We start from the raw sequence: 24,126 nt of genomic DNA on the forward strand, positions 1-24,126 counted from the left end.
GAGGAACCTCGCGCCACCTCGTCGCACCTCGTCGTTCGGCAGCCAAGCCGAGGGGCGTGTTGGCAACTGCATCCAGATGAGGGGCGAAGCTGAGAGACATTACGCGTCAGATTGACCTTAGTCCAGCTCGCGAGGCTGAATTTCACAGCAAAGACAGCTGCTCCCAGAGTTGGGCTGAAAAACCAAGCGGATCGTCTTTTGCATAGCCCCCGCTCCGAGCTTAGCGGCCAGCTACGCCCCTTTCGCTCTCTCTGTCCATGTGAGCGCTTGTTGTGGTGTTTGGGAAACGATGCCCGACGATGCCGGGGAGCCCGAGCATGCTAAACGGGAATAACACATGGAGCTGTCATTATGGGTATCTACATTCTATATCGGAGCGTATCATCTTTCGTCGGCAGTCGTGACATGTTCGGGAAAACAGAGGACCAGTAACGCCAGAAAGAACCAGAGCAGCAACCAGCAAAAAGAAAAGAAAAAAAAACGGCCCCCCCCCCCCCCCCCCCCAAGACGAACAGAAAAGAAAAAACCCATCATCACCAACTCCTACTTGGCACCAACCCCCTTCTCCGGATCACCACCACCACCCTGTACCCCACTCTCGCCGCCGTCCTCCTCCTCCTCCTCCCCGTCCTTCTTCCCGCACCCAAAAAGCCTCTTAACCGCCCGCCCCACCCTCCCCATCGCGCTCCTCAGCGGCCGATACACGGCCAACACGGGCGCCCCCACCCACCGCGCCACGACCTCGAACCACGCGTCCGGAAACGCCCTCACGACCACCGCCCACGGCAAACACAGCGCCGCCACGACGATCGAAATGGCCCACTGGGCGCCATTCAGCCGCACAATACTAAACGCTTTCCCGCCGACGAACGCAATCGCGACCTGGCAGCCGACCATGAGCAGGACGATGGCGAGGAAGAAGACGTTGCGGTGGGCGCCGGCGAGCACGTTGGCGCCGTTGTCGAGGCGGCGGTTGTTGAGCATGTTGAAGATCTGCATCCAGACGAAGGCGTTGAAGACGACGCTGCGGAGCTGGGCGTCCGGGTAGGAGAGGAAGCGCGGGCCGCCGAAGTGGAGGATCAGCGTCACGGCGAGCTGGAAGAGGGCTTGGCCGATGATCATCTTCCACATTGTGGGGGAGATGAGGGGCGCGTGGCGGGGGGGTGGTTTGCGGTTGAGGATGTCTTCGGTGGGCGGGTCGGTGGCGAGGGCGAGGGCGGCGAGGGAGTCCCTGGGGGGGTTGTTAGTGGTTCGTTCTTTGGGAGGGGGGGTTTTTTTTTTTTTTGTTCGTCCGACTAGAGTGGGGAGACTTACATGATGAGGTTGATCCAGAGCAGCTGCACGGCGGTGAGGACGGACCGCATCTCCGAGTCGGACACGGACGACACAAAGGTCAGGATGACGGCCGTGATGTTGACCGTCAGCTGGAACTGCAGGAACTTGCGGACGGCGTCGTTGACGGCGCGGCCCCACATCAGCGCGGTGAGGATGCTCGCAAAGTTGTCGTCCATCAGGATGATGGCCGACGCCTCCTTGGCCACCTCGGTGCCGGCGATGCCCATGGAGAAGCCGATGTCGGCCGCCTTGAGCGCGGGCCCGTCGTTGGTGCCGTCGCCCGTGACGGCGACGATGTCGCCCATGGAGCGCAGCTTGGTCACGAGGATGCGCTTGTCCTCGGGCGACGAGCGGGCCAGGACCTGCAGCCGCGGCAGCATCTCGGTCATGCGCTCGTCGGACAGCGTGCGGAACTCGGGCCCCTCCATGACGAGGCCGTCGGTGTAGATGCCGCAGTCGGTGGCGATGGCCTTGGCCGTGACGACGTTGTCGCCCGTCACCATGCGGACGCAGACGCCGGCGTGCTGGCACCGGGCCACCGCCTCGGGCACGCCGGGCCGGATGGGGTCCTGGATGCCGACGACGCCGAGGAGCGTCATGTCCTTGAGGACGAGGTCGACGTTGGCCGTGGTGGGGTCGTCGTCGGAGGCGGCGCCCGCGGGCGGCCATTGGGGGAAGTCCTTGGTGACGAGGGCGATGGTGCGGAGGGATTGCTCGGCGTAGCTGTTGATGACGGCTTCGAAGCGCGAGCGACGGTCCTGGTCCAGGGGCACCTGGCCGGCGGCGGCGGTCAGCAGGCTGGAGCTGTAGCCGAGCAGGATCTCGGAGGCGCCTTTGACCAGGAAGCGGAAGTGGCCGTTGGGGAGCTTCTGCACGGCGCCCATGCACTTGCGGCCCGAGTCGAAGGGCATCAGCTGGGCGACCTGGGCGTTGGCGCGCTCCTCGCTCAGCGAGCCCATGGCCAGCACCTTCTTGGCGAAGCCGAGCAGCGCCGTCTCCGTCTTGGACCCGACGAAGCCCTCGACTCCGCCCTCTTCGCCCTCGAAGGCGGTCGAGTTGATGGCGATGGACTCGACGAGCATGCGGCGGTGCTCGGGCAGCAGGTCCCTGGCGAAGGCGGTGGAGCGGCGCTCGTCGCCGCGTTGGTTCTTGTCGTCGAACGAGTCGTCGCCAAAGGTGCCGGTCACGACGGTCATCTTGTTCTGGGTGAGGGTGCCGGTCTTGTCGGAGCACACGGTGGTGGCGTTGCCCATGGTCTCGCACGACTTGAGGATGCGCACCAGGTTGTTCAGCTTCACGAGCCGGGTGGTGGCGAAGGCCAGGGCCAGGGTGACGGCGAGCGGGAGGCCCTCGGGCACGGCGACGACGATGACGGTGATGGCGACGATGAGGATGTCCATGAACTTGGACGCCTTCTCGTTGGCCGTCAGCTCGCTCCCCGGCAGCGTGCCCAGGAAGCGGAACAGCAGCACGAAGAACAGGAAGGCGGCGGCACTGCTGCCCAGCTTGGCGATGGCGCCCGCGAGCCCGTCCAGCTTGACCTGCAGGGGCGTGGGCTCGGGGTCCTGGCGCATGGCCATGAGGATCTTGCCGTAGCTGGAGTTGACGCCGACCGAGGTGACGAGGTAGGTGCCCACGCCCTCGAGCACCTTGCTGCCCGAGATGATGAAGGGGTCGAGGTCCTGGTGCTTGGCCTGGCCGCGGCCCTGCTCGAGCAGCCGCATCACCTGGTCGCCGCCCGTCTTCTTCATCTGGTCCGACTCGCCCGTGGCCGACGACTCGTCGCACTTGAGGTTGTGGCCGGCGATGAAGATGCCGTCGGCCGGGATCAGGTCGCCCGGCTCCAGGTGCACGACGTCGCCCACCAGCACGTCGTGCACCGACATCTGGAACGACTTGGCCGAGCGGATCACCTTGACCTCCCGGTCCTCCTTCTTGGTGTTCAGCCGCACGAAGGCCCGCTCCTTCTGGTAGTCGTTCAGCGCGCCGACGAGCACGACGATGACGATGGCGATGCAGATGGCGCACCCCTCGATCCAGTCGACCGGCATGGGCGCGTCCGGCGGGTGCTCGACCCCGAACGTCTCGTACAGGCCCAGGGCGAGCGAGATGGCGGCGGCGGCAGTCAGCAGGATCAACACCTTGTCGTTGTACGCGAGCCACATCAGCTTCCACAGCGGCGTCGGCTTCTTGGCCGGCAGCACGTTGCGCTTGAACACGCGGACCCGGTCGTGGAAGGCATCCGACTCGGCCGCCGGGCCGTGGGCGGTGCCAGCCGTAGCTGTAGCCGTGGCCGTGGCGGACTCGGTACTGGCATCGACGGCGTCCTTGTCGGCCAACGGAGAAGAAGCAGCCTTGGTGGCGAGCTCGAAGCTGACGGAGCCGGCAAGCGTCGTCTCGTCGACGCTCAAGCCGGCGGCACGGTCGGTCCGCAGCCCCCGCTCGATGCCGGCGAGCCCGCCCAGGGCGACGTAGGCCGGGATGGACTTGGGGTTCAGCAGCTTGTTGAGCTGGCCGGGCGAGAAGGCGAAGGCGTTGTCGTCGACGTGGAAGTCGTCCTCGGCGCCCGGGTCCGGCTTCAAGGCGTCCTGTTGCTCCTCGTACGACGAGAACAGGCTGTTGCCGCAGCTGCTGGTGATGGAAGCGCCCCCAGACTTTGGTGGCGCCAGGTGCGGACTCGGTGGGGCTCCCAGGGTGCTGCCGCTCATGGCTCGGTCGCGTTGACCGCCGGCTGGTGTGGCGCTGAGGTTGGAGGGCGAAATTGCTGTTTCCGGAGAGTCCATTGGTGGGGGTGTTGCGTTGTTGTTGTTGTTGTTGTTGTCGTTGTTCTCATCACCATCCTGCACCTCGAGGAGTTAATTCTGGGAGGTCAGAAAAAGGCAGGCTGAGGTCAAGACTTACGGGAATCTCGATGGTTATCTGCGGCAGGCCTCTGGCGTCTGCCTGGTCGGAGTGGTGGGCCATGGTGGGTGCTGGTGGTGATGTGCCTCGCTCTCAAACGAGGGCTGCGGGGGCTATTGTACGGATGCACAAACGAGGCTGTGCCCCGGATCCAATGGCGGAGGGCAGCCCCGGCGGCGATGAGCGGCAAGGAAATACGGTGGTCTGCCATGGCGCCAGTCTCCTTTGCCGCCAGTGGTGACATGGCCAAGGGCGGAGGCCAAGCCCGCTCCTGCAGGCCTGAGCGGCGGCCGCCCAGCACGCGCGAGAGCGAATGCCAGCCAGCGGGCGGAGACACCGTCCGCGCATCTCGAACCGGGTCCGTTTCAGCGCTCGAGTCGATCCGCGCGACGTGGTGAGGCAGTCTTCGTCGCAGCAGTCAGATAGTCAGGCTCCGGGTCAGCCTTCTTGGCGAGGCAGAATCCCGCCGCGACAGTAAAAGCAGTTGAGCCGCAGGCCCAAGCCGCCATGGCAGGCGCCCAGGAACGCGGAGGTTGGTCTATCCCGGCTGTTTCATCAGCTGCGTGATTTGGCTAAGTACAAGCCCCTGCCATGAGAAAATGACGTCCACAAAAACCCTCACTCATCACCGAGCAGAGGCACCGGCTCACAGTGCAACACCCACGATAGGCCGACGACTCTGCTCGGCGCTGGCCGAGGCCGGAGCAGCCCAGATGCTGTGCCGTCGCCCCTTTCGCTTCGGTTGAGGGCGCAGCAGCGTGTGGTCTTCGACGAGTCGGTGGCTTTTGACAGGTGTGCGGAGAAGTCGAGACGGGCTGGGCAGAGTGTGGCATTGCTCTTGGCGGACCACTATCTTATGCTCCACCGTCCTCGACGCTTTGCACTCAGGCGACGAGGCATTCAACCAGGGCCAAGCCCGAGTGCGTGCGCCATTGTCCCAGACCTCGTCCCATTCGACCCTCAGTGCCACGGTGCCACGGTGCCACCGCCACAGCTGTGGCGCAGTCCTCAACCTACGACGCTACGACTGGTGACTGCTTGAGCGACGTCATCCCATAGTCGTAGTCGGGCCCGAGTTAGATGATGGATGACTCGGGCAGTGCGCCGCCCAGCAGTCGCCCCCTCGAGCGCCGCGCAACCGTGGGCGAAGCATCGTCGCCATCGCACCAGCCACACCGCTGGCGCCCACGAAGCAAGTCCGTATCGAACGCGTGCGAGCGGTGCAGGCGCCGCAAGATCCGCTGCGATGGGGAGGTCGGCCCCTGCTCCACCTGCGTCCGCTTCTGCGTGGCTTGCGTCCGTCCGCCCAAGCTGAAAGTGTGAGTCTCGTGCCGTGCTCCACCACCTCCGCGCTTGTTGCTGACCGAGACAACACAGCGGTGCCCACCGGGCTCTGGCCAGCCGCATCCACCAGCTCGAGGCGCAGCTGGCCGACTTGGGTGACGCACACAGTCCCGCCTGGAGTGACTCGATTCCAACCACATCGCTGCACCTCGACACCACTTTCAACTCCCCGCAGCCTTCCCTCTCCTGGGACTTTTCACCATCCACCCACTCTGCCGCCGCCAGTCCAGCCATCCAGCAGCCCGACATCCCCACCATCGAGATCTCCGAGTGCGGAGGGCCCGCCTCTCCAACTTTACTCTCCCCGGCTCCCTCTTTACTTTCCGCCAACTCCCGCTGCTCGACCCCGGACCCGTACACCATCACGACCCCCATCATTCTCGGCTGCTCCGCCGCCCAGCTCGCGCCGCCTCTGCTGGCATCCCCCGTCTCCCCGCCCGTCTCCGCCTACGGCAGCAGCCAGCGAAGCCAGTGGGACTTTTCTCCCCTTTTCCACGGCGACGCCAGCAACGATGGTGCCTGTTACCTGAGCCCTCCTCCCGCCGACCGCGGCGGGGATCCGTCGTCGCTCTCGCGGCGCTCGTCCATCTCATCGCTCGGTCTGGATCACGATTTCTACAACGCCGTCGCCCTGCACCCCTTCTCGCCCTTTGAAGAGGACCCGCTGCCGCTGCCGCCCTCCCCCTCGCCCAACGCCTTCGGCGAGCGGTCCCGACCGAACGCCAGCAGCCGCCCACCCACGACGACGCAGCCGCAGCCGCAGACGCAGACGCAGACGCCAACCAAGTTCGAAGCCGAGACGCTATCCGACATCTTCTTCGACGGCATCGACCCCAGCCGATGGCCCGTGGAGCCAGCGGTCCACCACGCCTGCCTGGACCGGGTGTACGACGACGACCACCATCATAATTTTCCAGAACTTAGCTACTCGCTGCGCATGGCGCGCTTCCTCGTCTTCATGACCCTGGCCGTCGGGATGCGCTTGCGGCAGCGGCAGGCTGGCGCCCGTGGTACTGGTGGACGTGGTGGTTTCGCCCGGGTGAGTGAGAAGACGTCGACGGAAGGCAATGCGCTGCTGGGCAGCTGCTATGGGCTCGCGATGCGGCAGGCGGAATGCGCTGAGTTTTGGTGCGAGGTTGGGGCTGGGGAAGCCGCGGCGCTGTTGGCTTTGTTTGCGGCTGAGAGCGGCGGCGGAGTGGTGCAGGGGCAGGGGCTGGAGGAGACGGATTGCTGCGAGTGAAGGTCTTTGTTGGGGTTCTGTTGACGGGCGACTGTCCTGTCTGCTTCAGCTGCGTATGAAGAAAGACGGTTGAGAGCTATATCCATGTTGGCACTCTTGCTTCAGCCGCCCACACAAAGGACCGCCGTTGTTCAGCAGTGAAGTGGGTCATACGCCCACATCTGAATCATGATATCCGATACGATCTTGGAGGTTTCTTTGGCGCGCTTTTTCTCAAGTGTCAATCCATATGGTCTGCGTGGCGACATTGTTATCTTTCGCCTTGGCAGTGCCGGATGTAGAATCGGGATTGATGGTTCAGTAGAGCGTCGAGAGACGTCTTTGATTGCATGGCACCGCTCTACCATGAGACATGCCTTGGACGATTATTATGCAGGCGCTTCTCCAGCAGCAAGGAGGCTCTAAACCTTGGCGCTGTCGTCAAAGGTTGTGGATCCGCCGTATCCCGAAATTGATGCACGGCGGAGCGCTTGCTCAGGTGGCGACCATCCCACGCCGCCATTGGCCGTCAACTACAAGCACTTACTGAACAGGGAAAGCCTCTGCAAGTTAGGTCCAAAACATAGTCTTGGCATCTGTTTAGCTACATCCATGTGGATCTGCCGTTTCAAACATGTCGTCGTCTATGGGCATCGAATAAGCCAAGCAAAGTAGACGGAGTTCTCCTATCTGCTCGCAGCTGAAGAGATATAAACATCCAACATGGGCCGGTTACCGTATCTGCAGCAGCACGTTCGTTTCCTGTCTCCTTTCTCTTCCCTTCTGCTTCGAGCACCACTTTCCCTTCCTTCACTTCCCACCCAACACACAATCCCTTCACGATGCTGGCCATCGCCATCTCCCTCCTCTCGGCCCTCAGCGCCGCCAACGCCTACACCGTCATCAACCACGACCAATTCATGCGCAAGAACATCGACGCCCTCGTCAAGCCGGGCCAGTAGTACACCGCGCACATGCACTCCTTCTTCGGCTCCGACGCCATCACAAAAGACAAGCCCACCTCCGCCCAGCTGCAGCAGGGCTGCCCCTCGGGCGAGAACCCCAACGACCTCTCCGCCTACTGGGTCCCCACACTCTACCACGTCGCCGCCTCTGGCTCCCGCACCGAAGTCCCCCCCCCCCATGCGCTTCAGCACCTACTACGAAAACATCCTCTACGCCGACGCGCCCATCCCGCAGGACTTCTCCGCCATCGCCGGCTCCGCCCGCGCCACCACCCAATCCGACCTCGACGACGCCACAACCGTCGCCCTCTCCTAGTTCTGCGAAGGCGACGACGCCCGCCACGACAGCGCCGCGCACAACAACCTCAAAGACCCCCGCCGCCTTTCCCCACCGCCACCTGCGCCTGCAACCTACCTGCAGACCTACTTCATCTTCCCAGACCGACCGAACTGCGTTGACCCCGCCTCGCTCGACGCCACCGCCAACGCAACCCACTCCGCCTCGGCGCACCGCCACCCGCAACTGCTGCCCCCGCCGGCTGGCACCGGCCGCATCCCGCGGCTCCGCTTCTCCGTCCGCTACGACTTTGAGAGAAAAATCCCCGGGCGGCTGGAATGAATGGGGCGCGCCGCCGCTCGAGCTCGCGAGCGGGATGTCGTACGGCATGCATGGCGATTTCGTCAACGGCTGGTTCGAGGACGCCCGGCGGCGAGGAAGATGTTGGTGGGTGCGGGGGAGAAGAAGAAGGTGTTTGCGGCGGTGGGTGGGGCGCGCGGTGGGGGAAGAGCGGGGCGGGCTGCGTGCCGGGGGATGCGGATCCCGGGAGTGGGGACGGGGGATTGTGAGGAGAGTTTGGCGATGATGGGGATGGGGAAGGCGAGGAGGGCGAGGAGGAGGGGGTTTGCGGCGAGGAGGGCGGCGGCGGAGGCGGCGAGGGAGGATTAGGGGGGTGGTGCGGGTGCGGGCGGGTGACGTTGAGGGAGGGGAGGGGGCTAGGGGGGTTGCGGTGGGAGTGGTTTTTTTCTTCATGTATGGAGATGAGGTGGTTGTCGGAGCGGGGTATAATCACCTTTCTTTCGCTCCTCGTTTCATTCATTTAGTGAATATGGTATGCTGGGGCTCGGTGGGGGTGTCAAACTCCTCCTCGTTGACTCTTCGATCCGCTCTGGATACCCCCGCCAACCCGATCATCGCCCCGCCTCCACATCCACCTCTTCTACCTCGACCGTACCAGATAGCAATGTTCCGCCAGCCAAGGCCTTGTCGGATGAAGCAGCAATTCTCTTCAGCCTTAGATGTTCCAAATCCTCCAAGTCCAACATTGCGATTGCGAAACAGTCTAGCATCGCTGCATGTAGTTGGTGCTCGAAGACACCTGCTCGGCCAAGTGTAGCCGCATGATGAGATCCATGGCCGTTGTGTTTGCTAATTTTGAGATGTCTGGTATACCACATTCTCCAGGTTCGACGAGTACAGCGTTGCCGGTTAGTGTCGACATACGGGAGGAGAAGGTGTTTATAACCGCGAGGACTCCTAAGGTATCAAGCGCGAATATTGCGAGCGGAAGAATACGACAATATGGTCTCTCCGCAGTAGACCTCCATGCGTAGAGAATCAGGGCCAAACTCTAGATTCCGCTGGCACCGTTGGCTGCGTTGCGAAGAACGGCTTGTCGTTGATGATGGAGGCCATCTTTCGACGCTTGGGCAGAATAAAAGTAGTGGAAGACGAAGCATCCAACTCTCCAGAAATGCGTGCCGACGAGGCTGATAAAGAGTGAAAGAAAGGCGATTAGAAGACTTCCGTCCGCAGGTGTAGTCGTCAGAGTAGCTCCAAACATCCTCCCCTGCGACCAGTTTGTCCACATGCCCGTGTATACGCGATATGATGCGGAGTCCATGGTCGGTACTGAATATGGTCGAGTAGATGCTTCGAGATGGCCTTTTCCAAGGGCGGGTACGAAGAGATAGTAAGGTGCTGCAAGGATGGAAGCTTAAGCAAAACATGGCTGATCCACTGATAGATTCTTGCTAAATTTATATCCAGTGATATCATGCTGTACCACGTCGAAAGCCACCTCTTCCGATTCGCTTGGGGGGCGCTTTGCTCGGTTGAAATAGTACCACAATCGGTTCAGGTCCATTATCGTTACACAGCAGGTGCAAGGCATGTTACCAGCATGGGAAGCATCCGCAAGTTCACCGAGCAAGCACTGGAGCGGTCTCCCCTCCCCAACTCCATGCCCGGAGCCTCCCCTCTCCTGAAGACGACCCGCCCCACGCTACCAGCCCTCAAGCAGCGCATCCCGCTTGCACTCGGCGACGCCGTCCTCATGGCTGACATGATGACTGCGTATCGACTATGCTTCTACTTAGTCGACGTGCGAAGATATACGGACTTTGACCGCAGTAGTAGACAACATTGTCTCTGAATGCAACCGAAAGCACTCGGTTGTTTCCAGCCTCAAAGCCTTGTTGAAGGCTCATGACGGATACCAGTTCCCAACCGGCTCCTCTCTCGCGCTCCACCCAGATCTTGACCGTTCCGTCATACGACCCCGACACAAGCAGCTCTTCACCTCCATCGACAACACCCGCCCGCACCGACCTCACAACGTTGGTGCCATGCGCATCGAAAGACATCAACTCAGCCCCAGCCTCGACATCGAACACCCCCACCTTGCCACCCGAGTGCGCAGAAAACAGACGCCTCCCGTCGCGCGACAGCGCCAGCGAGCAGATGCCCCGGCGGCCCCCAGCCCCAGCTCCCAGCTCCCCAAAATCCTCCGCCGTCGTCTCCTCTCCGTCCCCGTCTCCGCCCATCCGCCAGCGCCGCAGCGCCCCATCCCCCGCTCCGACATACACATCCCTCTCACCAACACCCCCCAGCACCACCGCAATCGCCGCGGCCTTCATCTTCCCGAGCATCTCGCACGAGGGCGGCGTGGAATCGTCCCAACATGAACCGGCCTCCGCCGCCCCCGCTCCCGCCCCCGCTCCCGCTCCCCCCGTCTCGCTTCTCCCCAGCCTCGACGCCTCACGCACATCCCACACCCCCACCCCCCCGTCCTTCCCTCCCGTAACCAAAACCTCCCCACCCAACGCCACCCCCAGCACCGCACCGCCGCCGCCGCCCGCGCTCGCCCTCCACCGCCCTTGCACCCGCGCCGACGACAAGCGCCACAGCACGACCCACCCGTCGACGTCGCACGTGGCGAAGCGGTCCGTCGCCTCGTGCGCGCTGACGCAGAGGATGGATGAGGCGTGGGGTGCTGCTGCTGCTGGGGGGTACTGGGTGCCGGGCGCCGCGAGGTCCCAGACGCGGATGCTGCGGTCGCGGCTGCAGCTGATGAGGCGGTGGGATGTGATGGCCAGGTGGTAGATGTCGGCGGTGTGGGCTGCGGGTGAGGATGAGGATGAAGGGGATGCGGGCGCGTCCGCCGTGGAGGGGGAGGGGGCGGGGGAGGGGCTGGTGGGGGGGAAGGTGTGGGTGTGGGTGTGGGCGAGGGTTGGGGCGGGCATATTGGTGGGATGGGAGAAGTGTGTGTTTGTGTGTTTGTGTGATGTTGTTTGTGGTGGGTTGGAGTGGGATGGATGGATGGATGTGTACGTACCTACCTACGAAACAGTGGGTACTTATTCACGGGCCGATCTCTTGTTTAGGCAGCGATGCTATTTTTATCGCTGGTCCACCTTACCTCGAGACCCGTATCTAGATTCTTGGGCTCAGCATTTTTGGACATTATATAACTCGCATGCTTCATGATGAGGAGGGTCAAAGAGAAGGGCCCTTGTACTCTCCACTGCAAAATTGCCCGACGATGGTTTCGCCCCGGTAATGCAGGCAAATCGGTCACAACATGGCACCTGATGCCATCAGCGCAATTCCATATGTTTCACCACTCAAGGGCTACGGTTTGTACTTGAAACCTGACAGACAGCCATCTGGCAGTAAGTTCTACCGACACAGTATGCATTAGCGCTTGGTCGCCGGCTCCCCGCCTCCAATGCAGATTGTGATAGGCGCACCCCCGACGCCACTTACGTGAGACTCTGACGGCCACGCATATCAATCATGGACCACGTCAGTGTCTGGATGCTGCGGTTCGTCGTCGGGAGAAAAATATTGCCTGTGTTTCACCACAGACATGCGCGAGCTCGTCTCACGCCGTGTACGTCGTGTGCTCTGCAAGTGATTGAATCCCACCTGCATGGGATGGCGAAACCATTGCATGTGTAGACCGGGTCCCTGAAAGCAACTGACGCGAAGTGTACCGTTACTCCCCGCTCGCCGATAGCCCAGACTACACCATCCAGCTGAAAGATGATCGCCCCTTCCTACACATGCTGGTCCCCCGACAGTTACACGCTCATGAAAAGCTGGTGATAATCGGTCTCTGTAAGCTTGCTTACCTACATCTTCACCAATGGCGATTGAGAAACATTCCAATTCCACATCTCACCATTTGAAATGAGAAACGTGATCAGCCCAGTCGAACACATGCCACCGCTCTTTCCCCGCCCCCAGCCTTGGCTGCATGCGATGCTCCCCATGGTACGCCGCGAGCACATGCGAGTTCCGTATAACTTGACATGTCCTCCCACGTCAACCGCCGTTGTTGGATTTTGCCGCCGCGATGCTGCCCAGCACACCCGCTTTCTACCTGGGAGCAGTCGTCGTTTCTCTCGCGTTATTGCCACACACCTTGGGCCAAGATGTTGATCCAGTCACAAACAGATGCGCGCGCTGGCATCATGCAGGCAAGTACGCACCTTGGAACTCCTTCACACGTACTGACTCTGTTCTTTTAGCAATGGTGAGGCGAGACTCCATCTTTCTCGATGGTGGAGTGCAGACTCTTCGCAGCAACAACACGACGTCGCTCACATTCAGTGCGTCCAGTCAGCAGTGAACGCCAGAAAACTCAACTAACCACGCGGCAGGCAAATACATATACGAGCTGGACGTCGGGAAGTCATGGGACGTCAACACAAACTTCACCGAGTCGAGGATCGGAAGGTACGCAGGCACCGACACCAACGCCAACCCTCCGAATATGCTTCGCGGCGCCCTCTATGCCGCAAACCGCGAGACCAACAAGCTCTTCACCTTCGGAGGATCCAGCTTCCTGGCCAACGATTCCGACCCGGACTGGGAGCCCCCGAGCCAGGATGCCACCTCGCTGTGGTCCTACGACACCGAGATCCGAGACTGGCATTCGTACAACATAACCACCATCCCCTGGCGCCCAAACTGGGGAGCAGTAGCCGAGGACATTGTGCACGACATCGGCTTCTTCCTCAATGGCCAGTACGACCGGGGATCATCCTATGGACTCTACACCAGCGTCGAGTACGAGGGAGGCAAGGTGTCGAACGCGTCCTTTGACGAGATCCGATACCTCGGTGGCCTGATCATGATCGATCTGCACACGCAGGAGACGAGGAACCTGTCGACCGAGTCCCTCGGCGCCCCTCGAGTAGCGGGCGGATTGGTCTACTCGCCGACCTTCGGCAAGACTGCCAACGGGACACTTCTGGCTTTCGGCGGCATGCGCAGCAGCGGCCAGTCAGTCGACACGTTTACGAACGGCGACTTGGTATGTCAACCGCACCGTAGGCACCTTTTGGCGCAGCTGACCCGTGCAGATTGACATGACGACCATCTCCCTCTGCGACAGCTTCATGGACGAGAACGTCACCTGGTTCAACCAATCCACCACGGGCGACACGCCACCCCCGCGCATGGATTTCTGCACCCTTCCGTTCGAGAAGGACGCCAAGGACAACTCCAGCATCAACATGTGCGGCAGCAACCCTCCATACGCCCACGGCGATTCACGATGCTGACAGAAAGCAGTTACATCCACGGCGGCTACGACCCCGGCACGTCCACGCTCTACGACGACATGTACATCCTCTCCGTGCCGTCCTTCACGTGGACGAAAGTGTACTCTGGCACGGACGGCCGCTTCGGCCACTCGTGCAACGCCGCCGGCCTGCGGCAGATGGTCGTCACCGGCGGCGCGCGCGACGCCAGCCTCTACGCCGTCGAGACGACGGGCGCCGTGCCCGACCTCGATGCCACGACCTGCAACGACGGGCTGGGCGTCAGCCTGTTCGACCTGACGAACCTCACGTGGGGCACGTTTTTCGACCACGACGCCCCCGCGTACCAGGTCCCGCAGAAAGTCGTCGACGTGATTGGCGGGTCGTAAGTCCTCTCTCTCTCTCTCTCTCTCTCTCTCTCTCTCTCTCTCTCTCTCCCTCCCTCCCTCTCTTCCCCTCCCGTCTCAAACAACGCACCTAACCACCACCAGCCCCGACGGCGCCGCCACCATGACCCAGCCCGCAAACGGCTTCGCCCACCCCGCCATCTACACCATGTTCCACCCCCCACCAACCCCCACCACCACCACCACCTCCTCCTCCTCCACCACCACCCCCTCAGCCAGCACCATCACCGGCGCAGCAATCGGCTCCATCGCCGGCGCAGCACTCCTCCTCACCGCCGTCATCTGGCTCGTCCTCAGACGGCGCAAGCGGCGACGACGACGATTGCAGCGCGAAAGCGAGCGCTGCCGGGCCAGCTCGGTGGGCACCGGCACCACCGCCATCTCGGAGCTGCAGGGCGGCCAGCCGGTTGAGGTGCACGAGAAGGCTGCGGCGATGCCGTTGGGGGCGGTTGATGAGGAGGAGCCCGAGCCGCAGGAGCTGGAGGCGGCGGAGAGGGTGGAGTTGCCGGCGGCGGATGAGACGGTGTTGCGGGAGAAGGAGGGTGGTGGTGGTGGTGGTACGGGGCGGGATGGGTAGGAGGATGAGCTCGGGGAGGTGGGGGAAAGGGGACGTCGCTGAGTTTGGGGTAGTTGAGGAGGTTTGCCGCTGAGGGTGTTGGGGAGGGTGGGGAGGGTGGCAGCAGTGGCGCGGAGAGAGTGTTTGTGTTGGCTTGTGGTGATAATTCAGATTGCAGCCGTCGGGTGTTACTGATCAGACACTGCCTGTTTCGGTCAGGTAGCGATACTTTTGTATAGAGTAGTAGTTGCTTTAGCACCCCGAAAGAAGAAACGATATGCGGGCCACTCAGCCTACCACCACTCTACCCGTTGCGAAGCATAATCAATTGGGTGGCGGCGAATAGGTTGTGTCGTCGTCGTCGTACCGCCGGCTCGTGACGGCGAAGTCCCGGTCAATTGGTAGGAGATAAGAGCTGTGCAACCGTCTTCTGGCAGAAAGAACATGGCAACGACTACACTGTTGGAACAAGGTGTGTGAACAGCGCTAACATCGGACGTGAATAGATACAAAAGTCGAGACTGACCGACGGCCTGGCACCCCAGACGGGTGCGACACAGCGTTTGCGATGAATTGGCACTGTAGGCGCTGGGTGCCTTGTATTTATTAAGTGTCGAGTGAGGCCGCGCCAGCCTTCACGTCACTGCTGGGGCCGTGGTCCAATCAAGGGGGCGTGGGTGCCTGTGCGTGCCTCACGAAGGACGTTTCGAAACACAGCCTAGCCCCACACTTGTTCCACCACCCCATCTCGGTGCCGGCTTCCGCCCGTTCGGTGGCGCCGCCTCGCTATGGAAAATGCGGAGATTCCGCCGCTGCGAGGCCGCCACTGTTCGAGACCCCAAGGCCTTCCAGGGGCCCCTAATTGAGCCCTCCTGCGCCCTCAGCGCCTCGGGGTACGTGCCCCTCGTGCCTTCGAGCCGCCGGTCCGCGAATCGAAACACTCCTCACTGCCACGGATCGCCGCCTTGGCTGGGCTTGAATGTCAGGATGCCTGACGCCCGTCGCCTTGACATGTATAAGAAAGGCGTCTTGTCCGCCACAAGCTTGAACACCAACAAACACAACACATTCGCTCTCAACTACCAACCACTCGTTGCCCACCACCACCACCATGTTCAAGCTCACCACCGTCCTCGCCGTCCTGGCCGTCACCGCCTCGGCCACGCTCGACCCGGCCACGTCCAACACCAAGGGCAAGTACCCGGCCAGCCCCGGCTGCTCGCCCGAGAAGACCAGCACCGCCATCCAGGCCGCCGAGTGCGCGTACAACACGCGCGTGTCGGGCACGCAGACCTTCGCCGTCTTCAAGACCGACCACCAGTACGACAGCTCCAACGGCGCCCCCTACGGCACCTGCGAGGCCTACACCTGCACCGCTCCCACCAGCGACGAGCTGACCAGCGGCGAGGACTACTGGACCTTTTACTGGGGGTGAGTTGCCTTTTTTTCTTCTCCCCCTTCTTCTTCTTCTTCTTCTTCTTCTTCTTCTTTCCTGAGACCGTCGACTGACATCGCATCCCTGCTAGCTCCAACGGCGAGGACTCTGGCGTCGGCACTACTTGCATCAAGAGCCCCGATGACGGCACCTGCGGCTGCGAGAACTCGGACGGCACTTTCGTCTATGGTAGCAGTGACTGCACTTAAGCTTTCTCTGTTGCAATGGCGTTTTTCTGAAAAGTAAAACGTTCATGGGGTCATGTCTTTCAGTTGTATATGGTAGCCACTTGATGATGTTCAAAAAAAAAAGAGAAAGCGTGGACAGCTGTACGGAAGTGCAGAGTCAGCGCGGATCAGTGTCGAATGAAAATCCTGTTAGCAGTACAAATTTGCAAGCGTACCTTGAGTGAGAACGACAGAAAAGTGTCACCATCAGCATGTTATTCGTAATGAAGTTTGCTCTCTCCACTGAGAAAAAGAGAAGCGAGAAGAAACGCGAATTCCAACACGAATAGGACTGAAACCGTAGCTCGCCAATCGCTTCATGACACGCAAGGCGCAATGATCTACAGACAAGCTTTTCAGAGTCATGGCAACACTGCCGCATTGCTTTGAAGACGCCAGTAGATGTAGGTCGTCAGTTGACTTCCTCCGCAACCATGCGTTTTGAGAGACGGTAGAACTCCGTGGCCTTTTTATCTTTTTCCGTTCTCAATAAGCCAACTCAGATCCAACTTGACGATGAGAACACACCCGCAGCAAGGGTCTTCTCGAACGCATTTTGTGGAAAACGTTTTGGAGCTTGATATCAACTCTACTATTGTCAGTTTCTTTGTATCTATATTGATGTTCAGAAATATTTAGCTGTTCATAAATAGTCCGGTCCGCTCTATCAAAGGGATTGGAGGTAATTTAGATAGACAGTCTTCTTTGTTAGTAGTTGCATACACCGAGGTTTCTGTCGAAAGCTGGTGGATTCTCCAATGTGTAATTCACCCTGAATCCAGTGTCTGGGTTAAAGTCATCGTAAACAAAGTCGTCCCTTGGAATACTGTTTCCATCATGCGTAAGTGACTCGGTGTTTTCACTGCCCTTTGTTGCAAAGGTCGGCATGCATCAGGGTCCCCAGAAACGCACGGTCTTGTCTCGCCCTGATGCCATGACGATGATCTCAAGCCAAACATGTTCCGCTTTGGGCCTCCGTTTCGACCCTCTACAGAGCGACGGGAAAGGGGAGGAGTTTGGCAGAGTGACAGGCAGATGGAGATCTCGGTATACATTTAAACGGGCGAGCGGGCGGAAAGATGAAGGATCATTGACAGACTACCAGGATCAATTCTTCACTAAGCTACGCTGTCCCACTCTATGGTGTTCACGTTTTGATCCGAACGCTTACATCTACAGGAGACGCAATCTCGACACCCTCAATGATATCCTTTCTCTCGGCCTGAAAGTCGGCCAGTGCTGGTGCATCCGAGTGCTTGGTGCCGTCAAATATTTCATCAACCTCCTCGAGAGTCAACCCTTTCGTCTCTACCCAGAAGTATGCAATGAAAGCCCAGAGCAGCACGTTGAACGTTGCGTTGATCATGTAGGTTTTCCACCCAATGACCTCAAGTGCGAACGGAAAGGCGAATGTCTGCACGGAAGTGAGCTTCGGGCTGCCGTAATAGAGGCCATCAAACACTTACAACAAGGAGTCCACATCCCTTGGATACAACCGTGGCGATGGACATACCTGTCGCTCGAACAGAGTAGGACAGTACCTCGGGCTGGTACATGACTGTGAGGGGCGTGATACCGAACGAGTATGCGCCAAGAAAGAGGAAGATGCACGCAATGGTTCCGTAGATACCGGATGCGTTGGTGCTCTCGCCGTATCTCGCAGTCAGGCCACCCAACATGTAGAAGAAGACGGTGCAGGAGCCCAAGGAACAAAGAGCCAGCATTCGCCGTCCGATCCTCTCGGCTAGAATGGAGCCGGAGAATGCCACGACGAGTTGCCATGCTGATAGGATGACGTTGATTTGAAGCTGCGTGTTTGCGTCTGTGATTCCAGCTTGCTCAAGCATTGTGCTGAAATAAAAGCTGTATAAATGATCAGCGGAGGCTCTCATGGCTGGATGGAGGCAACTCTTACGTGATGATGTTGGAGCCAGTCAACATTGCGAGGGGAGCAACTGAAACGGCCAGCATCAGTCTCCTCAGGTTGCTCTTCTTGATTACCTCTGAGTACCCAAGCTTTTGGCCGTCAGACTTTTCGAAAGCAATCGTGTCCATGATCTCCCGATATTGAATCTGGACGTTGGGGTCACTCTCGTTTGCCCCGTTAATAGCAGATAATACACTGAGCGCTTCATCAGATCTACTCTTGTATGCAAGCCAGCGTGGGGACTCTGGCAGGGCGAATAGCACAAGAATTGCCATGACGGACGGAACTGCTTGGATGAGAGAGGGTGTTCTCCAAGACCAGTCCGAGTTTTCCATTGATGCCGTCTACCAGAATGTGAGTATTTCCTCGCAGCGTTCGTGCTCAGACTTACACCATAGCAAACTCCAGCTGCAAGCAATGCACCCACCGCCCAGCATGTAAAGTACAGCCCCAGTGCAAATGCACGGATCCTTGAAGGCACTGTCTCTGCAACGTACGTGGCTGCGGATGTTTGAGCGAGGCCAGATCCAGCGCCGATGAGCAGGCGGCCGACGATAAACATGGCAATACCCTGTGCAGAACCTTGGAGGATGGCGCCTATGATCTGGACCAGAGCTGAGACGTAGATGCCGCATTTGCGCCCACGCCAATTGATAAGCGGTGCGGCGAGAGGGGACAACAGGATAGCGCCGATAAACGTGGCTGCCGTGTTAAGGGATGTGGTAGCTGTCGTCAAGGTGAAATAGTTGGCGTACGCAGGCATGGCATTGAGAGATCCCATCAAAGACCCGTCATATGCAATGGTGACCGAGTCGACAACACATACTGAAATGACCAGCGTGGTCGTCAGGGTCAAGCGTACCCCGAGATACTTGGACATTGCAACAGTCGAGCAGAATGAACTTGGGTAGCTCGACGAGGAAACCAGCGGGTCCACTGCCGGCTAATTTAAGCATTGTATCCTCGAGAAAACATACGACAGGCATGGGGAGAAACCGCTTGGCTTGCTTGCCGAGATGCCCCAATGAATGTCGTTGTTGTATGTATTGTGGAGGACATCCTTAGTAGGTCCGTCCATGTGATACCTGGCCGCCCGTTCCGGAGATGCACAACGGGGTTCCATGCACATATTGACCAGGGTCATGAAAAGATGCGGAGATTGTCTAAACCCGTTGCGGAAGGACAAAACGCTACTAAATATTAGATGCGAGGGAACGGCAGCGGGATTGGATCCTCGTGGAAACCGCTAATCAAATCGAGTGGTGGATTGGACATGTCTAACTAAAAGCTAAGGTGTGATGACCGGGTATCGTTTTGTGATAACACAACCCGGAAAATCAGGCGGGATGTCCGACGCAGCGCCGATTATCACTTGAAGCGTGATTGAGGCATGGCGTTGCATGCACTGAGGATGCGGAGAAGAGCGGGGTCGATAAGGCGACGAAAGTGGGCGGACGACGAACGCGGACTTTCGTGCATGGCGGCCGACTGTCAGCGCAATATCTTCCGCACAGTATCGTCCACCAGCTGGAGCTGGAGGTCGCCAACCTTGAGACTGATCAGTTACCTCAGTCCCACGCACGGATCAAACCACTGAGTCCAGCAGTAATAACACGGTGGATGAAAATGAATTCCACGCTATGATCATGGCAACTGCTCCGTCCGCCTCTGCCTTGAGTGACAGAATTTGGGTGAGCCTCTCCGCGGCAACTCCCATGGACACCACAAATGATCTTTTTGCCAGTCTCCCCAATCATCTCGTCTTCAGCTTTGTGAGGGAGTCCGTAGTCAACATTCTCCCCCAGTATCTTTTCTTCTCTGAACAGTTTGGATGACAGCAACTGAGCGCTGCCCCGTGCGCCGTCTGGGGTAACAGTCAATCCGCAACAGGCCATGCTTCTCTCACATCATTCAGACAAGGTAAAGCCGGTGACAAAGCAAAGTGGGAACGGACCTCGCGTGCTTTACCCGACGAGACGGAGATAGGCGGCAGCCTTATCAACCGCCCAGCTTCATGCCTTCTTACCCAGTTCAACGTACCTCGTCTGTTGCAAGTTCATAGATATCAACCCACCTCCACTTCGTACCATCTAATTGCCTATGAGAGCGTGTAATCATGGCACCCTCAGCCATCTCAACCTCAACATCAGCCATCCCGCAGGAAAAAGCCAAAGAGCATTCCAGCGGCGATCCTGACCTTGCATTTGTTCACGACGACACTACTGCGCCCCCAATCTTTTCGGATAAGCATGAAGAGCGGCGGTACCTAAAGCATCGCTTAGTGCTTGCTTTCCGAATTTTCGCCCAATTTGGCTTTTCCGAAGGCGTCGCCGGGCATATCACGATGAGGGATCCAGTCGATCCTACGAGCTTTTGGGTGAATCCTTTTGGTGCGCACCGATCACAACTTGATATTCAGTTCATCGTAGAGTTGACTATATCAAGGAATGCACTTTTCACTCATCACCGATGGCGATCTGATCCGAGTGGACCACGAAGGCAATGTTGTCGACGGCGGGAAAAACAGGAGACTGAACTACGGTAAGGATTCGTCCTTGAATGTAATTTTTGTATGATTAACACTCATGAAATGCAGCTGCCTACGCGATACACGCACAGATTCATCTTGCACGGCCAGACGTAGTGTGCGCCGCCCATGCTCATAGCGTTTACGGTCGGGCCTTTTGTGCAACTGGTGAGCAAAAGGCAAAACGAATGAGCGGCGATTAGAAGCTAACAACACACGTTCCGTCCTCTTTCAGGACGCACGCTCCTTCCGATAACCCAAGACTCATGTGTGTTCTACAACGACCACGTGCTATACCCGAACTTCGCCGGTGTTGTATTAGCAACCGAAGAAGGCCGGGCTATCGCACAGGCTCTTGGACCACGCAAGGCTGCGCTTCTGGGAAATCATGGTCTTTTGACAGCAGGTCCTTCGATCGAAGCGGTTGCCGCCTGGTTCGTCCTCCTGGAGAAGTGCTGTCAAGTACAGCTGGCGGCAGAGGCCTCCAATGCGGGAACGGGGAAGCCTCTGGTCGAGATTGGAGAAGAAGAGGCCAAGACGACATGGGAGACGTTGGGCCATGCTGAGGGTGGATACTGTAAGTTTTTCCACCTTTCGCAGTCTACACCGAAGCTAAACGCGAGCAGTCATGGGGTTGCCGCTTTTCCAAGTAGCTGAGAGAGAGTTTGGGGAACACACTTTCATGGGAAGAGGGCTGGAGCCTGCGTAGAATCCATGAATTGCGGCCGTGTCAAAGTCTCCATGAGTATTTCCCTTTTAGATGGTGCAAGGAATTCATGTCCCACCGGCTTTTGCAACCGGGGCTATCACCATGATGACGAGGGGCTGTGAACAGACATGCGCTCTTTCATTAGTGTTGAATGGTCGCCGTGCAGGTGATCAGGCAAACTATGAAGCAGCATATAGGGCTGGCAGGGTACGAAATATGTAGACGTAGTGATTGACACTTCAGATGACTTACGGAAGATGGAGTGTCGGCCGGCAATTTTCATCACCCCATCTTTTTGAAACCCACCTCTAAGGCGATTCATCACTCCGCAGATACAGGGTCAGTCTGCACGCGGGCACCCCTCACCTTAACTGGACCTAATTCGCTCATCTCCGCACCCCACTGTTGCTAGCTTCTTGCGCCAACTGCACCTCAGAACATCTCCTGATTGTGCATAACATTCCAAAAGTCCTCAACACAAGCCACCACAGGAAACTCCTTCTGCAACACTTCCATCCAATACCACCCCAGCAAAATGGGCAAAGTAGTTGCCGCCGTAGGGCTCTCCCACGCCCCAGGTCTGCCTCCTCCTCGTCAACCCCCCACCCCAACTTCCTCTAACAGTTCCCCGCGCGCGCACAGGAGCCATTGGCTTCCCGGAAACGGCACCGCCCGCCGCGCGCGCGCGCACCGAAGCGGCCACACGCGCGCTCGGGCAGACGCTCGTGGACGCGGCGCCCGACGTCATCATCGCCTTCCTGGACGACCACTTCGAAAACTTCTTCCGCACCAACATGCCCAGCATCGCCGTGGGCGTGGCGGCGACGCACAGCGGGCCGGCGGACCAGCTGCGCGAGGCGCTGCGCATCCCCGAACGGCACGTCTACGCGGGCAACCCGGGCGTGGCCGAGCACCTGCTCCGGTCGCTGGTGCACGACGGCGGCTTCGACGCGGCGCGGGTGGGGTCCTGCGAGTTTGGGCAGAACCTGCTGATGCCGTGGGTGCTGATGCGGCTCGAGGGAAGGCTGCCGCCCGATGTGAGCGTCGTGCCGGTGTACGTCAACGTCTTTACGCCGCCGCTGATCCGGTACGGGCGGGCGTATGCGCTGGGCGAGGCGGTGAGGCGGGCGGTTGAGGCGCTGCCGGATGCGTGTCGGGTGGCGTTCATGTGCACTGGGGGCTTGTCGCATTGGCCGCCGTACTGGAACCCGGGCCAGGCGGGGGAAGAGCCGGAAGATGCTTTTCTGGCGAAGATGAAGGAGTACCAGACGTTTGGGCCGAGCGTGCTGCAGCGGTACCCGAGGCTGTTTGTCGAGTTGGACGAGTACGAGATGGAGATGGCGAGGAAGAACGAGTATCCGCTGAACGCGAAGCATCCGCTCATCAACGAGGACTGGGACAGGAAGTTCCTGCAACGCTACTGTGAGGGTGATAGCGAGTGGCTGCGCAACCTCAGCTATGAGGAAGTCGAGGAGGAGGCCGGCCACGGTGGCCATGAGGTCCTGAACTACGTGGCCATGTCCGGAGCCATGGGTGGGAAGAGAGCACGGCTGCTGCTGTACGAGCCTGTTCTCGAGTGGATCTGTGGCATGGCTTACGTAGACTTTGAAGTGGGCAAGGGAGAATAACTCTTCTCCATGGGAGACGATGAATCATGGGGGGCTTGGTACTTGCGTAGGTAATTTATTTGCCAGCCTTCCTGGGTTGGCTACGGCCACACGTGGCTCAGAATCGAACAGCCAGGCGTGGGCTGTCACTTGACACTTGGAAGAATGAAGGCGCGCGTGTTTCGAGGACCCTGCCGAGCACATAAAAGAACGTGGGCTTGCGTCTCCAAACCGCAGCCAACCACTGACAACATCCAATACGCTCACCCAGGCTGACCACATTCTACATCAATCATGGGCACCCGCCACCTCGTCCTCGTCTACTACAACGGCGCGTACCACATTGCGCAGTACGGCCAGTTCGACGGCTACCCGGCAGGTTCAGGCGCGCAGATCCTCCGCTTCATCTCGGACCCCGCCAAAGTAGCCAAGCTGAAGGCAGTCCTGTCCAACGCCGACGCGATGCTCTACACACCGACCGAGGAGCAGTGCCAGCAGTTGGACCCCGAGATTCACCCCTCCATGTCGATCAGCACGGGTGGTGCCATCCTCGAAACGGTCGCCAACGCTACCGAGCCCGTGCCCATCATCAAGGAAATGTGGTTTCTAGCCGATCAGGTATCCTGCGAGTGGGTCTACTGCGTCGATTTGGATGATGGGGTGCTCGAGGTGTACAGTGGTTCAAATGGCACGCCGGTGAAGGATCAATACGAGTCGCGGTTCGAGGGTCTGGTGGACTGGAAGGAGGTCAGGAAGTGGGTGGATGGTTTGCACGAGATGATAGGTCTACCGAGGATGATTGGAAGGTTCCCCTTTGCCCAGCTGCCTGATGAAGACGGCTTCATCAACGCCCTCCCTGATGGAGACGGCATCCTCAACGCCCTCGATGATGAAGACGACTCCGTCAACGCCCTCGATGATGAAGACGGCTCCATCAACGCCCTCGACGACGAAGACGGCTCCATCAACGCCCTCGAGTAGGTGGGTGGGGAAGCGGAAGGCGGCAACAGCGTGCGGGCGTAGCAGGAGACAAGGCCTATGGCCAATCTAGATACGGTGGTGAATAAAATAACGGTGCATGGATTTGGAATCGAGATGGTGATGGTGACTGACGGTGGAGGCTTGGCGGCGCGTCGTT

General features: G+C 59.4%; 10 protein-coding genes across 10 annotated transcripts; 7 read left to right on the forward strand and 3 right to left on the reverse strand.

Annotated features, from left to right (window-relative positions):
* Positions 1-543: 543 nt before the first annotated feature.
* Positions 544-4,299, reverse strand: BKCO1_5300052 (calcium-translocating p-type atpase; the record flags this gene model as incomplete). The annotated part of the gene is made up of 3 exons (XM_020277161.1): positions 544-1,231; positions 1,315-4,175; positions 4,237-4,299. The coding sequence occupies 3 exons, from the start codon at positions 4,297-4,299 to the stop codon at positions 544-546; spliced, it is 3,612 nt and encodes a 1,203-aa protein (XP_020127238.1).
* Positions 4,300-5,319: 1,020 nt separating this feature from the next.
* BKCO1_5300053 (transcription factor) lies at positions 5,320-6,820 on the forward strand (the record flags this gene model as incomplete). Its single annotated transcript, XM_020277162.1, has 2 exons — positions 5,320-5,555; positions 5,614-6,820. 2 exons carry the CDS (start codon positions 5,320-5,322, stop codon positions 6,818-6,820), a joined length of 1,443 nt encoding a protein of 480 aa, XP_020127271.1.
* Positions 6,821-7,641: 821 nt separating this feature from the next.
* BKCO1_5300054 (short-chain dehydrogenase) lies at positions 7,642-8,080 on the forward strand (the record flags this gene model as incomplete). Its single annotated transcript, XM_020277163.1, has 2 exons — positions 7,642-7,760; positions 7,831-8,080. The coding sequence occupies 2 exons, from the start codon at positions 7,642-7,644 to the stop codon at positions 8,078-8,080; spliced, it is 369 nt and encodes a 122-aa protein (XP_020127239.1).
* A 2,015-nt stretch (positions 8,081-10,095) lies between these two features.
* Positions 10,096-11,286, reverse strand: BKCO1_5300055 (uncharacterized protein; the record flags this gene model as incomplete). The annotated part of the gene is made up of 1 exon (XM_020277164.1): positions 10,096-11,286. The coding sequence occupies one exon, from the start codon at positions 11,284-11,286 to the stop codon at positions 10,096-10,098; it is 1,191 nt and encodes a 396-aa protein (XP_020127240.1).
* A 1,194-nt stretch (positions 11,287-12,480) lies between these two features.
* Positions 12,481-14,577, forward strand: BKCO1_5300056 (cell wall anchored protein; the record flags this gene model as incomplete). The annotated part of the gene is made up of 6 exons (XM_020277165.1): positions 12,481-12,529; positions 12,577-12,657; positions 12,709-13,364; positions 13,414-13,568; positions 13,625-13,978; positions 14,085-14,577. 6 exons carry the CDS (start codon positions 12,481-12,483, stop codon positions 14,575-14,577), a joined length of 1,788 nt encoding a protein of 595 aa, XP_020127241.1.
* Positions 14,578-15,667: 1,090 nt separating this feature from the next.
* On the forward strand, positions 15,668-16,200 carry BKCO1_5300057 (small secreted protein; the record flags this gene model as incomplete). The annotated part of the gene is made up of 2 exons (XM_020277166.1): positions 15,668-15,987; positions 16,083-16,200. 2 exons carry the CDS (start codon positions 15,668-15,670, stop codon positions 16,198-16,200), a joined length of 438 nt encoding a protein of 145 aa, XP_020127242.1.
* A 1,165-nt stretch (positions 16,201-17,365) lies between these two features.
* On the reverse strand, positions 17,366-19,025 carry BKCO1_5300058 (hexose transporter; the record flags this gene model as incomplete). The annotated part of the gene is made up of 4 exons (XM_020277167.1): positions 17,366-17,632; positions 17,685-18,081; positions 18,134-18,489; positions 18,537-19,025. 4 exons carry the CDS (start codon positions 19,023-19,025, stop codon positions 17,366-17,368), a joined length of 1,509 nt encoding a protein of 502 aa, XP_020127234.1.
* Positions 19,026-20,261: 1,236 nt separating this feature from the next.
* Positions 20,262-21,381, forward strand: BKCO1_5300059 (class ii aldolase adducin domain-containing protein; the record flags this gene model as incomplete). Its single annotated transcript, XM_020277168.1, has 5 exons — positions 20,262-20,535; positions 20,591-20,686; positions 20,742-20,840; positions 20,908-21,249; positions 21,299-21,381. The coding sequence occupies 5 exons, from the start codon at positions 20,262-20,264 to the stop codon at positions 21,379-21,381; spliced, it is 894 nt and encodes a 297-aa protein (XP_020127235.1).
* Positions 21,382-21,916: 535 nt separating this feature from the next.
* Positions 21,917-23,009, forward strand: BKCO1_5300060 (protocatechuate-dioxygenase subunit beta; the record flags this gene model as incomplete). The annotated part of the gene is made up of 2 exons (XM_020277170.1): positions 21,917-21,959; positions 22,024-23,009. The coding sequence occupies 2 exons, from the start codon at positions 21,917-21,919 to the stop codon at positions 23,007-23,009; spliced, it is 1,029 nt and encodes a 342-aa protein (XP_020127289.1).
* Positions 23,010-23,282: 273 nt separating this feature from the next.
* Positions 23,283-23,969, forward strand: BKCO1_5300061 (uncharacterized protein; the record flags this gene model as incomplete). The annotated part of the gene is made up of 1 exon (XM_020277171.1): positions 23,283-23,969. One exon carries the CDS (start codon positions 23,283-23,285, stop codon positions 23,967-23,969), a length of 687 nt encoding a protein of 228 aa, XP_020127288.1.
* Positions 23,970-24,126: the final 157 nt, after the last annotated feature.

Source organism: Diplodia corticola, assembly GCF_001883845.1.
Source record: "Diplodia corticola strain CBS 112549 chromosome Unknown scaffold53, whole genome shotgun sequence".
Taxonomy (NCBI): Eukaryota; Fungi; Ascomycota; class Dothideomycetes; order Botryosphaeriales; family Botryosphaeriaceae; genus Diplodia; species Diplodia corticola.